Here is a 16,700-nt window from a genome sequence, read left to right on the forward strand (position 1 = left end):
TTGTAACATTATTAGTCTTTGATGTCTTGATGTTTGTTTGTGTCTTAAGCAATTCACCTGTGGAAACTCTACCTGATCAGGTGGATAGGGTGGTGGTTGCCTGGGCAACTGTGGATAGTGTGTTTAAAATATTAATACACTGTTGGTGGACCTGTGCTGACTTTTTCCCCTTGTCCCACAGTTTGGAACATGTCACATTTGTCTTTCATATTTATTCAAAAGTAATCTATTGCACAAGAAACTCGATTTAGATCATTTACTGACACATTTGCACTAGAATATTGTTTTATTTTTATTTAGCTATTTCTTATGAAAGTGTTGCAACTTCATCAATTTATGTAACTGCAATACTAACACATTCCCTTTCCAATCATTCTTTCAGACCTTTTTGGTTATTTTGTTACTTACTGAATATATTAATCTATTTTGCACACTGCCCTTAACTTTCCATAGTCCTTAACTGTGTCTTAGCTATCAGAATGCTATTTGAGCAATTTCAATTGTTTCTGAATCAGGCACTGAAAAAGACTGTCATGTGTGTCTGGTGACAGTGGGCTGAGTGCCTCTCTGGCTGCCCGCTCGCTGTAGTTTGTCCTGGGGCAGCAGTCCTCTCCCTTGACCCCCTCCTCTTACTGTGGTGTCTTATGACTCCACACACATGACCAGCACTCTCTCTCACTCAGCTAAATGTGAGCACGTTTGTTTTGTAAAGTTGCTCTTTCTAACAATGCATTTTACATCGCAGTTTCACACATAGTCACTGTTGTCGCTCTAGTTTGTATTTTTAACAAGTATTATCTTTTACCTCGCCATAATTGTTATAGAATTATTTTAAAACACAGTCACAACAAATGCTGGGCCTCAAAACACTCTTTAAATGTAGAATTTAAACTACACACATCTCACTCACTCTGTTAAATGTTCAATTTGGGAATGCCTTTAATCATACCAGGGATGTAACAATATTCACATCTCATGGTGTGATATGATCACAATATTTCATGGTAAGATATTTATTGCAATATTTTGTACATGCTAACTGTTTTGTTTTAAAATACCTTGACAAGGCTTTAGTGCTGTTTCATTTTAGTTACTTATTTGACAGGGACCGTATACAGGAGAATTAATCAAAGAATCATTGAAAAGATGCTTTATACAGGACAGTAGCTATTAGAATTAATTTCCATCTATAGTCCCTGAGAGAAACAAAACATAGAATACAAAAATAGCATAAACAATGCAATCTATATTCAAACAGTTATTTAAAAAAGTACAATGGCATTAAATATATCTATCCCTTTCCCACCCTGCTCCCGCTGTGCCCTTAATTAGGTGTTATTTAGATGTTAGTTAATGTTGGCACTTCTGTCTTATATGTCCTCCTTAATTCGGCACCAAATTTTTTGAAGTCTTTGCATAATTTCAAATGTGTTGGTAATTTGTTTTTACTGTCATATTATTAAAGAATGATATTTCATGATGTCTGCACTGAAACGGAGCACAGAATCAAGGTTTATGTCAGGATTGGGCAATAATTATTTTCCCAAGGGCTATAATCTAATCCCAGCATGTGGTGGAGGGCTGGATCAACACTGTTACTGGTGAAAGAAATGCCTATAAGATAAATATAAATATAAGTGAAATATTTGCTCTAGTGTTCTATTACTACTCTATAATAATTATAATCAAAAACTTTCCAAGGACCGCACAAGGCCCAGGTCTTGTCTGTGTTCTTCCCTTTGATTTTTTTTAACCCTTGCTGCAAGAAAACAACATGTTTAAGATAGATATAACTGCCCAAAAGAAAGGATATGATAAGAATATACAAAGAATTGTCTTTTGTTGATGTTGATTGTCACTAGAACATTTTTCCACTTTAGACACTAACGTTGTACCTAATCTGATCTGGTGTCTGTTGTTTGCCCTCTCCCTTCAGGCCAAGTACATTTCCACATGCATCGATGAGATCAAACAGGAGCTCAAGCAGGACAACATCGCTGTCAAAGCCAATGCTGTGTGCAAACTCACCTATGTAAGACCTTTGGACACTTTACTGATTTACACACTGTCTGTCTCACTGGTACGCGTAGATGCAGGTCTTGCAGGCTGCAGGCTGTACCTGTCTCAAGGCAACAAGCTTAATTATTTAGCTGTTCAAACATCAATTTGCAGAATTAATTTGCTCTTTGATTTGCTCTCATCAAAATATTATACAAGGTGGTACACAAGCTTGTACTCGCAAACCCAAATCCAACCCACAGCAGTACCTAGACACTTCTGTATAAATTAAATGAAAGCGGTAGCACAGATTCTATTTTTAACCTGGCTCTCCGATTTTATTGCTTGGGTGCTCTGAGTTTGGACTGAAAGTGAAAGCTTCTGAGCCAAAATCATTTGGCCTTTCTGTGCACACAAAGGGCTCATCATTTCTCTTTTTAATAACCACCACTTTGTTTTTCCAGCTTCAAATGCTCGGCTATGACGTCAGCTGGGCAGCATTCAACATCGTTGAAGTGATGAGCTCCTCAAAGTTTACATACAAGGTAAAGTTTAGAACCATTCAAATGTATTGTATGGAGGTGGCAATGTATACATATGTATAAATGCAAACAAAAGCATCACTGGGTTATTTCTACAGAGGATTGGTTACCTGGCTGCCTCACAGTGCTTTCATGAGAGCACAGATGTCATTATGCTGACGACTAACCAAATTCGAAAGGTCAGTTGTGCTTTTTGTGCCTGCTTCTCTGAACTTATTTCTAATTTCATACCTTTATCCCTCAGGATCTGAGCAGTCCTAACCAGTATGACACAGGTGTCGCCCTTACTGGCCTCTCCTGCTTTGTGACTCCTGACTTAGCCCGAGATCTGGCCAATGACATTATGACTCTTGTGAGTTCATCATAACATATTTTCAAATCAGATGAAACTGCCCAACCACAGCTGACTTGCTTTTTTTTTTGTATTTCTTAGATGTCTCATACAAAACCCTACATTAGAAAAAAGGCAGTATTGATCATGTACAAGGTGTTCCTTAAATACCCAGAATCCCTGAGGCCGGCCTTTCCCAGACTCAAGGAGAAATTAGAGGACCCAGATCCAGGTATCCTCTTCAGGCCTGGCATTAGGCCTTCCATTTTGTGGACAAATGTTTAGTATTATATTTAGTAGTATATATTGTATTTCAGGCAGTTTGGTCTTATGAAGATGTACGGTTGCACTAGAACCTAGAGACCTTTGGAGTCTGTGGCATTATTTCTGTCACCTGAGCCTTATAAATTATTCAGACTCTGAGAATATGAGATTAAGGAAGGCCTTTTTGTGCCTTCTGCCAGGGGCTCATCAACCATCACAATCTATTGTTGTTCCATAGACCATAACATGACTTCTATCTTCTTAAAACATTTATGTTTATAATTTGGTGCCATAGTTTCAGACCGATGGCAGGGGCCTATATAACTATGGAAGATTTACCCATTTTGAAACGTAATCCACAAATATTGCCCCTTGTATTTATTTGTTCAGGATTGGATCCACAAACATGCCCATATAATTCTTATAAATCAAAGATTTTTAAACTGACAACTATTTTGACAGTATAGACAGTACTATGTAACGTGATATATAAAAGTGTAATTTAGACTTGTTTGTAATAATTATATACCTTTTTTTTTAAATATCATGCATTCTTTTATTTTTCATAGGAGTTCAGTCAGCAGCTGTGAATGTCATCTGTGAACTGGCCCGAAGGAATCCTAAAAACTACCTGTCTCTGGCCCCACTCTTTTTTAAACTCATGACCTCTTCTACAAATAATTGGGTTCTTATTAAGATTATCAAGTTGGTAAGTAACTTTCAGTGAATTGGTGATTGTTGTTTATTTCAGTACATTAAAAGAAAACTCCTTTTTCAGTTTGGAGCTCTAACACCACTTGAGCCACGTTTGGGGAAGAAACTAATTGAACCTTTGACCAATTTAATTCACAGGTTAGTATTATTCCATACTAAGATAAGATAAAATAAGATCAACTTTATTGTCCCACCAGATGAAATTTGACTTGGGCATGAAGTGAAAGGTGCACAGACAATCAAATACACAAATACAGTGCATATGACACATATGAAATTCACAAATTTATAGTCAGTACAGAATAAAAAGAAACAGCAGAGAAACAGTGGTTTATCTGTGTAGTACATGTTTATAAAAAACAAGTATTTTCTTTTCATTAGTACCTCCGCCATGTCCCTGCTATATGAATGTGTCAACACAGTAATTGCAGGTTAGTACTACTCTTCTGCAAATATTGCAATATTGTATTCTTGCATTACTAAATGTAACTGTGTTTTTCATGGTGCTTCAGTGTTGATTTCCTTGTCGTCTGGGATGCCTAACCACAGTGCTAGTATCCAGGTAAGCCTGCCCCCTCCAGTATGTATTGTACCCCTTATCAACCCTTTCCACTCCAGTTCAATATGCATGTTTTCACTGGGGTCTTTTTTCTTTCATTAAAACAAAAATCAATAATCTGAGTAGGTGGTGGGTGATATTGACAGAAATGAATATGTCTGTATTTCTGTTACTGATATTTAGACGGTGTTTTAATAGTGCATCAGTAATGTGCTCAAATGTGCGTACTTGTATTGGTTGAAGTTCAAATACAGCAATTGTGAATGGACTGTAAAATTAACTGCAAAAGAATCACTTTATACCCTTGTTTGGAGAGTGCACTAGACATGTTTGTTCATTCAAATTTTTGTAATTATACTTAGTATTCTGTATGAATTCTGTAAGGACATGAATATGAATGATATTCTAATTTAGCACATCCCCAGGGCTATCAATTTGTCAATACCTCTCCCATCTCTAGTCACAGAAGGACTAGCAAACCTCATGACTTTCTTGTTATGTCCTTGTGACTCAATAATGCATGAAAAATCTGGCATTATTTTTCTACACACTTTGTCAGTATGACTTGTGTTCTTTGATAATAATAAGAATATAAAACTGGTGTGGAAAGGCTTGCTGTGTTGTTAATGGTTGTCCGTTCTTCCCTTTTTCTGTTCTTTCTTAGCTCTGTGTTCAGAAACTGCGAATCCTGATTGAAGACTCGGACCAGAACTGTGAGCCCTCTGTCAATGCCTGCAGTGTGTCATTTTCTCATTGTCTGTGTGTTTCTCACTACGGAGCAGTCCCACTTAGATGGCAACGACTTAGTAACCCTGGCTCTTGATAACTCGAGCAATACTACTTCACATCCAAGAAATTTGTATGTGACCCGCCTCCCAAAAAAAAAAATCAGTGAGCATGGGCTGAAAATGGCCAGTGCAAAAGTTATTTAACATGTTGATACGACAGTTGAATGTGAGTTATCTGGACCCACATGCATAGTTAGTCGTGTTTGTGGCCTAGCTAGATGTAGTAGTAGACTGGCGCATCTTTCAGTATATGGTTAAATTTAACTGACATCTTGTACTAGTAAGTAAAACATTTGCATTTATATATTTAAAATAGTGATCTGTTTTTCACAATGTATTCCAGAGAAACTCAATGCAGTGCTCTGTTTTTAAGCACAGACATTGGCTAAGAGCATATTTTGTGTATTTTCTCATTTTACCTCCATTTCCATTGAGATCAACTTAGCTGTTCCTTACTGCAGTGTCCAGCCCCACCTGAGCCCAAGCTCACTTCTGAGTATAATCTGTTTAAAAGGAGGTCTAACATTTGATTGAGCCACAATAGATCTTCAGCAGTCTGTATAAGTGTTTTCTTGGTGAAAGAGACTGAGATGAGCGCAGACTGTTGGACTAATGAGGGTCCTGATGTTCCAGTCTATGTCTGTCCTGTGTTTTTGTGTGTGTTCACTTCAGTTGTGCTTTTGTGTTGCTTGTGTTGTATTTCATGTATTTTATAATTTTGTAATACTTATTCATCTTTTTTTCAAACACACGTTATTGTTTGTTACTGTTTATGTTTATAGCCAAAAGTATTAATATTTGTTAAGTCCAGCATGTTCCAATATGCTCTCTACATGTTTCTACATGCCTTTGTATACCATATTTTAGGTTTTTCATTACACTGAAATACAAATCTTAGAACTAAGTGTACTGCTATGTTGTTATTGAGCCACATATGTGTGTGTTTCTCCAGTGAAATACTTGGGCCTTTTGGCCATGTCAAAGATCTTAAAGACCCATCCCAAATCAGTGCAGTCCCACAAAGACCTCATCCTCCAGTGTCTTGATGACAAAGACGAGTCCATCCGCCTCAGAGCTCTGGATCTTCTCTACGGAATGGTTTGTAGTCTTTAATTATATGACTATTCTGTTGTGTCTGGACTGAAATAATCTCAGTACTTTTCTATACTTGACTCTACAGGTGTCTAAGAAGAACTTGATGGAGATTGTGAAAAAGTTGATGTTGCATGTGGACAAAGCAGAGGGAACCACCTACAGAGATGAACTCCTGACTAAGATCATTGATATCTGCAGCCAGAGCAACTACCAGTACATCACCAACTTTGAATGGTATGTATGTGAACTGGCTCTTTGGTTATTTATTTATTTGTTTGTTTATTGTTAAATTAAAATATGTGATCTCTGTTCTCAGGTACATAAGTATTCTGGTGGAACTGACCCGGTTAGAGGGAACACGGCATGGCCATCTCATCGCCTCTCAGATGCTGGACGTGGCCATTCGAGTTAAGGCCATTCGGGTCTTTGCTGTTGCTCAAATGGCCATGCTCCTGGACAATGCCCACTTCCTGACTGGCAACATGCAGCGCAATGGTATTTGTGAAGTTCTGTATGCTGCTGCATGGATATGTGGAGAGTTTTCAGAGTATGTATATCTAACATTACTGCAAATAAGCTAATGTGTTTGCTGGAACATTTGAATGAGTTACATTTTTACTTGTTTTTAACAGACACCTGGAGAATCCGGCTCAAACACTTGAGGCAATGCTGCGACCAAAAGTGGCCACTCTTCCTGGTCACATCCAGGCAGTGTATGTGCAAAATGCAGCTAAACTTTTTGCCACAGTGCTGAAGAGCCAGGAAGGAAACACTGACAGCACGGCCACTCAGGAAAACATCCAGCTAATGATTGACAGACTACCACTATTTGTCCAGAGCGCCAACCTGGAGGTGCAAGAGAGGGTAAGTTACTATACTGTAAAGTCCATTATCTTAAGTCTAATGCTTATCCTCTAGTCAAATACATGCATTTTTCACTAGGCTTCATGCATTCTACAACTTGTTAAGTACATCCAGAAACTGCAACAGAAAGATGTGGAAGTAGCTGAAGAGGTCAGTGCTTTGTTTGCTGGCGAACTCAATCCTGTTGCTCCAAAGGCACAAAAGAAAGTGCCTGTTCCTGAAGGGTACGTCCTCCTTTCATAAACTCACATAGACATTGGAGGTCTGTTTAGAAAAGTCAGTATTTGTTTTTGTTTTCAGCCTGGACCTGGATGCCTGGATAAATGAACCTCCCTCTGAGAGCGAGTCTGAGGATGAGCAGCCCAAGGCTATATTTGCCAAGGAAGAGCCCAAACACTCCCGCCCCCGCCACACGGAGGTGGACGAGAAGGAGTTGGCTAGGGTATGCTGGTCAATAATTATAGTTTTGTTTTTGTTTCTTTCCAAAAGGAGACCATGTTGTTTTATAAATGGCTGTACATTCCTGAGAGTGGAATACTTTCTGAAAATCATTAAGCCATAATTATCATTCATGGGTCGGTAATGCATGTTGCTTTTGCTATTGTTTCTAGAGGAGAGAAGCACGAAAGCAAGAGCAAGCCAATAATCCATTTTACATCAAGGCCTCTCCATCTTCTCAAAAGGTTTGTTTCTTCATTTTCTAAATAATAACAACTACTAATGTTGACTGTGTGTTTTGTGAAATATAGTATAGAAGTAAGTAAGTAAATATTTCTTACATTACAAGGTATATCAGGAGGCCCCTGGAGTGGAGCACATTCCAGTCGTACAGATCGATCTTAGTGTGCCTCTCAAAGTTCCAGGTGGGACATTATACTTGTGAATTATTTTATTTTAATATGTATTTAGTTACTGTTACAACAGCTAGTTACCCTATCTATATTTTTCCCAGTCTATCTCATTTAAGTGGCCTACATTTTATTGGCAGGTATGCCAATGTCTGAACAGTACTTGAAACTGGAGGAGGAACGACGACAGAAGGAAAAGGCAGAGAAAAAGAAGAAGGAAAAGAAAAAGCGGAAAGAAAAACGGAGTGGACGAGGAAAGAAGCACGATTCAGGTCCAGAAAGCGAGGAGGACATCACACCTGCGCACCAGGTGGACATTGTAACAGAGGAGATGCCAGAGGTAAACCTGCCATGTCCAGCAACCCCATACTTAGTTTTTTCTGCATGTCTCAATGGGGTCATTGAGTCACCCCCATTCAGTTAGATGGTATCAATTTAGTACCACTAATTTACTTAAGCACTATGGTGGACACTTTGAACTTTATAGGTTGAGACCTGCAGAAAAGTTTATTTTTTAACACATCCATAGTTAATATTAAAGTATACACATAAAGCAGCTGGATTTGTTTCTGTTGAACAAAATTCAGCAATATTTATTAAGAACAGTACATTTGAAGCTTTATAAAATTTCAAAATCTTCACAAAATACTTATGGGTACTTTAATACTTTTGATGTGTTACTTTTACTTGAGTATTTTCTTTGCTCCAGTATCTGTACTTTAAGTAAATTGCGTACTTCTTCCACCACTGAATTATGTTAAAATGTATTGTTAATTTATTGCATGGCGTTTAATGTGACAATGTTTGAATGTATCTTTACATGTACAGTATATTGTCAGAGAGTTAGATTTGACAGAATATATTGGCATGCTCTTCCAGAATGCCTTACCAAGTGATGAAGATGAAAAGGATCCGAATGACCCTCATAAAGCTCTGGATATCGACCTGGACAAGTGAGTCTTAATTACAAATGTGGTCTCTACAAATAAGGAACTTTTAACATAATGAAAATGCATACAATATACATCATGGCTCTTCTAACCTCACCGTGAGCGGTGCCACTGAGGATGGGATTGGGCCCTTGTTACTCCTGCTTTTTCTTACAACTTTGTACTCTTTGCTTCCTCTGTTCTATGCGCACACACACCCACTTATTTCCTCTTTCCAATGTGGACAGTTTGTTGGAAATGGCTGGTCGCAGGTGAGTACTACCCTCGCCTCATGATGCAGGCTCCGATTCTCCTCCATTAGGATAAAGCTCTGTTCCTTTTCCTTTCTCCTTTTTCTCCCTGCTGATCTGACTCACTAAAAGCTGCTAGCTTAACTCTTGTACTGTAGGTCCTTCTTTGCTGCGGCTCTGCTGTTTTATCTGCTTTTTTAGTGAATGAAATCTTTCTTCTCTTTTTTTCATTACCCACTTCCCCATTACAGCAATGCTCAACTAGATTGTCTCCTCTTTTTTAACCAATTACATGTAAAGATACATACCACATATCTGGGGGTTGTCTAGGATATAGACTAGTATTTGTTACTGTAATTTTTTTTAAATTTAATTATTTTTTTTTTTTTGCAAATGATGCTTCCAGTTGCATTCTTTAGTGATTACATTGTAGTTTAGTGAATTACCAGTAGGGGTCTCTAATGCTTGTATTTTCAGACTGTGGGAAGCAAATGTTAACAGTTAAATTCAGGAATGGCTTAATTTATGATATCGAATGATGACTTTTGGCTGCACTTCTTGAGACATGTTTTTAATACAGTGTAATGCTGCATGAAGAATGATGTTGAAAAAGTGCACACTAACCCTAACCAATTATTACAGTCCTGTTATCATAGTTACACAGTTATAACAAAAGGCTGTTCTCTTGGTAAGCACTAAACTCTGAGATTGACTTTATTTTTAGGCCCCTCGCAGACAGTGAAAAGCTGCCTGTCAGGTCGCATCGTGCTGCTGAATCCTCAAAAAGCCCAGTTGAAGATGGAGAGGCAGAGAGCACTTCAATAGAGCCCAAAAAGAAAAGCAGCAAAGACAAGAAGGAAAAAAAGAAGGATAAAGAGAGAGATAGAAAGGTAGGTCCATTTAACTGTTCATGTGAGTGTGTGAGTATATAGCATATTTGTGACACTGGTGAATATCTGTTATCAACAGAAGAGCAAAGAGGAGAAAAAGAAGAAAAAACACAAACATGAAGAAAAGGAAGAGGATCTCCTTGGAGGAGAGGCTGAGGCTCCTGCGGCTGACTCCGAGGAAGTCTGTAAAGTGTCAGCACCACCCACAACCACTGAGCCAGAGGTACAGTCTCTTAGTAAATATTAATAACAAGGAAAATCACCAACAACATTACCATTTATATATAAATTGACAGTGTGTTTTGAACGACCATTATCACACAATGAAAAGTTGTAGATGCTGTAAACTATATAAATTTACTAACTGGGTTCCATCATCTGCTTGTCTCCATGGAGATAGTTTAATAACATACTTTCAAATATTCCAGGCAAATAGATGACAGACCTTCTCACCAGAAAAGTTTAATTGTGCACTTTTTAATATGCACACACGAGTCACATTTGGATGGCATGGACCATTATCATTAACTCAAGACTTTCATCACTTGTCTCCAGCCTGCCTTTCACTGACTTTTAGTTAACAAGTATCATTCCCTCTGAGCTGACTGAGTAGATTCTTGCCAAATACTTGATACATTTATTCATGAAACAGAACATTGTAATCTCTGTATTCCTTTTCATGAATAGTATAAGCTGCAGAACCAGTTTGAGCCTGTCCCTCTCACCTCCTCGCACTCCTCCCTTGATTTTCCAGGTTTCGGATCTGGATTTCTGGCTCTCAAATGCTCCAGTGCCCTCTAACACCCAGGTTGAGACACGTCCCCTCTTCTCTTAAAATACATTAATTTGTCCCCCATGATTCATGCTTATCGGTCTGATCACATTGTTGGGTCCAGTATTTCCTTCATGCATTGTGTTTCTGTAGTCATTCTTTACCCTTGACACGATTTCCTCTCTTTACAGGTCACTAAGCACTTTCCCTGTCTCATTCTCAGCCTTTCACTTTTTCAGTGCATGCCTTTGTGGATTTATTATATTATTCTTCATGTGGTTGCCATTCACTTTCACTGCTTATTTTTGCTCACTGTTGAGGTGTGTCAGGGGCAAAAGTAAATTGGATATCATGTATCTATTTTTTCATGTTGATTGTCAGTACAATTTTAAGAAATTTATTTTTACAAATTTTTGTCTTGATCTTCATTAAGTGTTTCCCAACCAACGTGCAGCCCTTTAGCTAAATATATACATTTCTGTATTATGTCTTTTACTAATACAATTATTCATGTACAATTTAAATTGTCACACTTTAGCATGAGATATTTCACAAAATAATGATACAATAAAAAGCGGTATGCATGTGAATTAAAGGTTGGGAACCACTATAAGTTTGAGCTCAAAATTGGTCATATTGTGTTAACTTTGATTCATAGTTTTTTGTTTTTTTTTTTGTTTGGTTTTGTTTTTGTTTTGTTTTTTTGACTAATTAGACTTCACACAGTTCTACTTATAGGAGCAGCTTTTCCTCTAAAAGTATTTGTTTCTATGTTTACAGGAAGCCAAGTCAGTAGCAGCAGAAGTATCCCCTGTTGCTGAGGCTGCCTCTGTTCCAGCCCCAGACTCTGAGCCCGATGAACCCAAAGAAACTGAAACAGAGGAGGCTGTAAGTACTGTCCTAGTTAAATAAAAGTATAAAAAGTAATGATCTGAATGAGTGTGATTGTGTCGATATAGGTTTTTTCATGGCCCTTGTTGATACTTTAAAATCTAGAGCAAACTCTGATGACATTTTTGGGCTGATTTTGAGAATTTTTGCCAAATTATGCCCTTTTAATCTACAACAACTCACCTACAGTCTTTTTACCACAAACCTGAAAGAAGTTTTGTGCTGCTATCTCTTTGCCTTAAAGTGTTCCAAAAAGCTTTGTTTTGGCCAACCTACTACCTAAAAAGTGCACCGATACTATATTCTGTACTGGAAATTTAAGACTCATAGCCAATTTGCTAAAAAGTACAAATATCAGCCCAATATCTCGGTCTATCTCTAGTCTTGGGTGAGCACTGACCTGATGAAATGTTGTACAGTCAGCTAAAGTATCAAGTGTTTAAGAATTGGCTTACAATTCACAGCTTTTATGAAAATTAAAAATGTATCATTCAAATGACTAAAACTTTATTGTTATCACATAGTCAGCAAGAACACTGAACTAACCAAACTGTCTATCTCTTTGTAAAAGAAATCCTCTAAACACAAGAAGAAGAAGCAGAAAAAGGAAAAGGAGGAGAAGGATAAGAAAAAAAAGAAGAAACACCACCATCATCATCATCACCACCGCGATGCAGCAGGAGATGAGTCTGTGCAGAATGGCACAGTGGAAGAAGAAGAGGAGGAGCCTTTGCCGGTGAGATATTGGAAATTTTAGATTATTTTATTTAATAGCAATGGTAATGTTGTTTTTTTTTTATATTACCAACTGATCATATACTAGTTCTGAAATTGATTGTGACAATATAAACTTATTCAGAAAAGGTCAAACTTTGTCTTTTTTTTTTTTCCAGTATGGATAATTGTTGAAATTAGTAGTGGATATTGATACTTTTGACAACTCTACTGTGAATGTGTTGTATTGATGTCAGATTGATAAATGGGCAGTAATTAGTAATTGAGTAAGTTTATCATCTAAATCTCTGCAAATGTTAGATTACATTACTTTTACCTTTTTTCTGCCCTTCCCTCTGTTTCAGCCCATGTCCAATTACAACCTGCTGGCAGAAAACTCCTACATTAAGATGGTGAGTTTTGACTGTAACTATTTTGCATTAAGTAGATTGAGTGATTATAATATTGTTATTTTGTAATGTATCTTCTGAAATGGTTTAGATCCATAGTTAAACTAAGTTATATTATATAGCCACATTACCTTGTTGCTGGATACAGCTTGCACATTTTTCTTTTAAGTAGGGGTAGTATTCAAAATAGATTTTTAAAAGATTTCTGCCATGTTGTAATGTTAATAAGGTTTTAGATGTCATCCATGCATGTTTCAGCAATTTAACAATCTCTCCCCGGCCCTATGTGAACTCTTTAAGGTTAGCTGTAAGATTCTGTTCACTACTTAGCCCACAAGCCTACGTCATCCATTCTCCCACATTACAATTCTAGATAAACATGCATAAGCATTATAAAAAACTGTACACAACAACCTGATGTGAGGTGCAGTAGTTTCATTAGTGGGATGCAAGCAGTGATGGCACTCTGAAGGTAGAGTGACTCCATGCAGAAAGCAAATGGAGAGGAGACTTGTAAAAGTGTAAAAATGTTAATAATAATTTTGGCAAATGTAGCATTTTCAATACAATAAAAGGTAACATGGTGATCTTACTAGTCTGCTAGCAGTTAATACCCAAAAGCAGTTAATAGAAATAAAATCAGTTGTAACTGTAACATTTATAATTTAGGTCATTTAGAAAAGAAAAACTCTATTGTATAAATGAACAATTTCCTTTTCTTTTTTAAGATGATGGAGGATGCTGATGAGGTATTTTTTTTTATCATTTAAGTGTGATTTGCTATTCTTTTACTCTCCTTTTTTCTGTGTGATCTGTGGTTGCCAAAGGGTCTTGCAACTAACACTTAAGTTTCTTCCTGTGATAGGATTGGACTGTGGTGTTGCAATCAGAACTTGGATACTGGAGAAGATTAGACACTTTTGAGTGTTCTCAGGATTAAATACAAACTCATTGGCTCTGTTTTCCTTTTTAGGTGTATGACATTCAAGGAAACCTACAGGATGGAAGTCAGGTTGTGGTGTCAGTAATATTTGAAAACAAGTGTGAAAGCTTTTTAAAATCTATGGAGTTCAATGTCCTGGACTCTCTCAACTCCAAACTACAAAGGCCGGAAGGGTCCAGTCCTCACGATGGTCTAGTTGTTCCATTCCAGCTCCCACCTGGTCAGTCACATATATTTGCATATTTTTCAGTTGGAGCTATTGTCCACATAAACGCTATATGAACTATATACATTTTTTTTCTGTTCAGGGGTTTCGAATGAGGCACGATTTGTGTTTGCTGTGCAGAGCATTGTAATGCCACAGAAATTGAAGGGAACCCTCACATTTATTGTTAAGGTCAGTAAAATGTAAAATACTGCTTATAACATACTTCTCAATCAACTATCATGGCAACTTAATAATTATTCTGTTGTAAACAAAAAAAAAAGTCTTCATATTATTGTGTGAATTCAGTACCTGTGTTGTGGTGTTTCAGAATGAGGAGTCCTCCACTCATGAAAAACTGGACTTTAAACTGCACTTTACCTGCACCTCATACCTTATCACTACTCCTTGCTACAGGTTGTACACATTTTGATCTTTTTCATCTTCCATATTTACTTGTTCAGTATAATATTTACAACATACTATTTTTATTTTATTTCACATAGTGATGCATTTGCAAAACTGTTAGAGTCTGGTGACCTTAAAAGCAGCTCTGTCAGACTGGAGGGTGTGAACATGCCCTTCCATCATCTACTAGCCAGGATCTGCTTCCATCACCATTTTTCTGGTAATGAATTGTGGATGTCAGTTTATATAATGTAATACATACAGAATGATATATAACTAATTATGATTTACTTATTTGTGATAAGTTGTGGAAAGGATTGACTCCTGTGCCTCAATGTACAGCCGGTCTATCCAGGGTCATCATGTTTGTCTGCTAGTTAAAAGTGTAAGTAGACCCCATTTGAAACTTGTGTGACAGAAACATGTATGAGTTTTAAATCAAATGCTTATAGATTTGCCTTTCTTTTCTCAGTCTGGTCAGACTGTATCCATTGACGCTAAATGTGATGAGCCGACGCTGCTTGGGAATGTGCTGGATGAGATCAAGCAGACCTTCTCTCAGTGCTGATTGCGTCAGGCCCTGAGCCCCCTCGCGCCCTGCCATCTTTTGGTGAAGCTACATAATCATGTTCAACACTGCAACTGGCATGTCCAGTCTCTATTTCCCCATCATCAGATTCACTGCATTGTTTCTTTGGGCCTCTTTGTGACTTCAGAGCCCCATCACTGTTTTCTGCGCACTGAGCCTGGTGTGAAGGCTCACTGTGTACACTCTGCACTTTCAGTTTTCCTCATTTTTGAACTGTCTCCACTGTCTCCCCAGCTCTGACTTGGTCTCAAGATGTTTGACATCCACGCTTTTCTCCTGTGTATCTTCCTTACAGATCAGAGTGCGACTGTCATGTGACGTGGACAACTGAACATATACTGTTGATCGTTAAATTGTGTTTTTACATTTATTTTTCAAGTTTGTTTTTGTTTGTTTTGTCTTTCTGTCCTGCGCCTTTGTCCTCCCCTTGCGTCGCCTCTTTCTATTCCCAATCATCAGGGTGTGCTCTTTTGTATGCCTGAAAAACGTTTGACCTTCTATTTTCCTGAATGGCCCTTCATTGAAAATCGGTACTCAAACTTACTGTCATACTGTCTTGAGACAACATAGCTGTCGTCAAGTGCATTTTGGGGCAGAGATAAACCAAAGTTCAGAATTTGAAAAGTGTGGGACCATAAGATAAAAGCCCACTTATCCTAAGGGCCAGGCACACCACCAGGCATTATAGACCACCTCTTATCCTGTTGTAGTTTGTTTGGCCCTCTGTATTGTCGGTCATAAATGACAATTTGTATTTATGCAGCCAGAAATGTCCTTTCTCATTCCAGCACAATACAGTTTTGTAGTAGCTAATGCTGAACTAAAATTGAACATCTTCATACACACATATTATAATCAGTAACATTCAGCAGTTAAATGTAAATACAGATCCCCTATACTTTTAAAGAAAGTCAGTACATGTGTATTATGTAAGGAGGTTTTCGAACATAATTTTTGATCTGGAAATTAAACATTACATCTCGCCCAATTTCACTCCCAATTTTGATTATTTTTCAGTCCATGGCGGATTGAATTTCTGTAGTGCATGATAAGAAATATTCTATTTAATTTCAAAATGTATTCCATATAAAAACACACTAAAGTCTCATTCCATTTTGGCATTCATAACCTATTTATGTTTACTTGTTTTTATCCAATCTGAGTTCAGCTGATTATAAAATATATAATTTGATGTTTTAAATTATTAAACATTGAGAGGAGTCAATTAAAGTGGGTATTCTTTGGGAGCTTTGTCACTGAGGGCACAGGACTTCAGATATGCCCATTAGAGCAGGTCAAAGGATGCAGTGTACTGAGAGGCAGAAACCCGTCTTACATATATTGGTTCAGTTGTAGTGAATTATTTGACAAATTTTGGCTTGTGACAATGAAATATACTCTTTAAAAAACTGTCTTGATTTTTTTTTTACACATATACATTAAACACCTGTAATAGTATGTGAGGCAAATTAAAGCCGAATAAAAATAAGAGAATGCAAAATGTGAAGGTGTGGTTGCACTTTCCAGGCATCCATCTAGCACAGGGTAAGTAAACTGAATGAAGACTCCATTTTGACATGTGGCATATGTGTGTATTCCCTTAATATATCAGCAGTTCCCTCAAATCAACAGCTCGAAACGTGTTTAAGACCGATTACAAATATTGAGGAAAAAAACTCAATTACCCAGAATGCT

The 16,700-nt window shown here is 37.4% G+C and overlaps 1 protein-coding gene across 1 annotated transcript; it reads left to right on the forward strand.

Annotated features, from left to right (window-relative positions):
* Positions 1–1,852: 1,852 nt before the first annotated feature.
* ap3d1 (adaptor related protein complex 3 subunit delta 1) lies at positions 1,853–16,506 on the forward strand (the record flags this gene model as incomplete). The annotated part of the gene is made up of 34 exons (XM_055164784.1): positions 1,853–2,032; positions 2,463–2,543; positions 2,639–2,719; positions 2,785–2,892; positions 2,974–3,103; positions 3,705–3,844; positions 3,914–3,987; positions 4,231–4,280; positions 4,362–4,411; positions 5,073–5,121; positions 6,149–6,294; positions 6,377–6,525; positions 6,608–6,838; positions 6,924–7,155; positions 7,234–7,379; positions 7,456–7,597; positions 7,767–7,838; positions 7,943–8,018; positions 8,144–8,343; positions 8,883–8,956; positions 9,181–9,204; positions 9,908–10,073; positions 10,153–10,296; positions 10,828–10,881; positions 11,626–11,733; positions 12,308–12,472; positions 12,816–12,863; positions 13,589–13,609; positions 13,834–14,023; positions 14,112–14,200; positions 14,340–14,425; positions 14,515–14,636; positions 14,722–14,801; positions 14,889–16,506. Coding segments are annotated over 34 exons (3,804 nt in total), but the record flags the coding sequence as incomplete, so codon positions are not given.
* Positions 16,507–16,700: the final 194 nt, after the last annotated feature.

The sequence above is a fragment of the Boleophthalmus pectinirostris genome, unplaced genomic scaffold (genome assembly GCF_026225935.1).
Source record: "Boleophthalmus pectinirostris isolate CB_2022bp ecotype Guang Dong unplaced genomic scaffold, ASM2622593v1 HiC_scaffold_7, whole genome shotgun sequence".
NCBI lineage: Eukaryota > Metazoa > Chordata > Actinopteri > Gobiiformes > Gobiidae > Boleophthalmus > Boleophthalmus pectinirostris.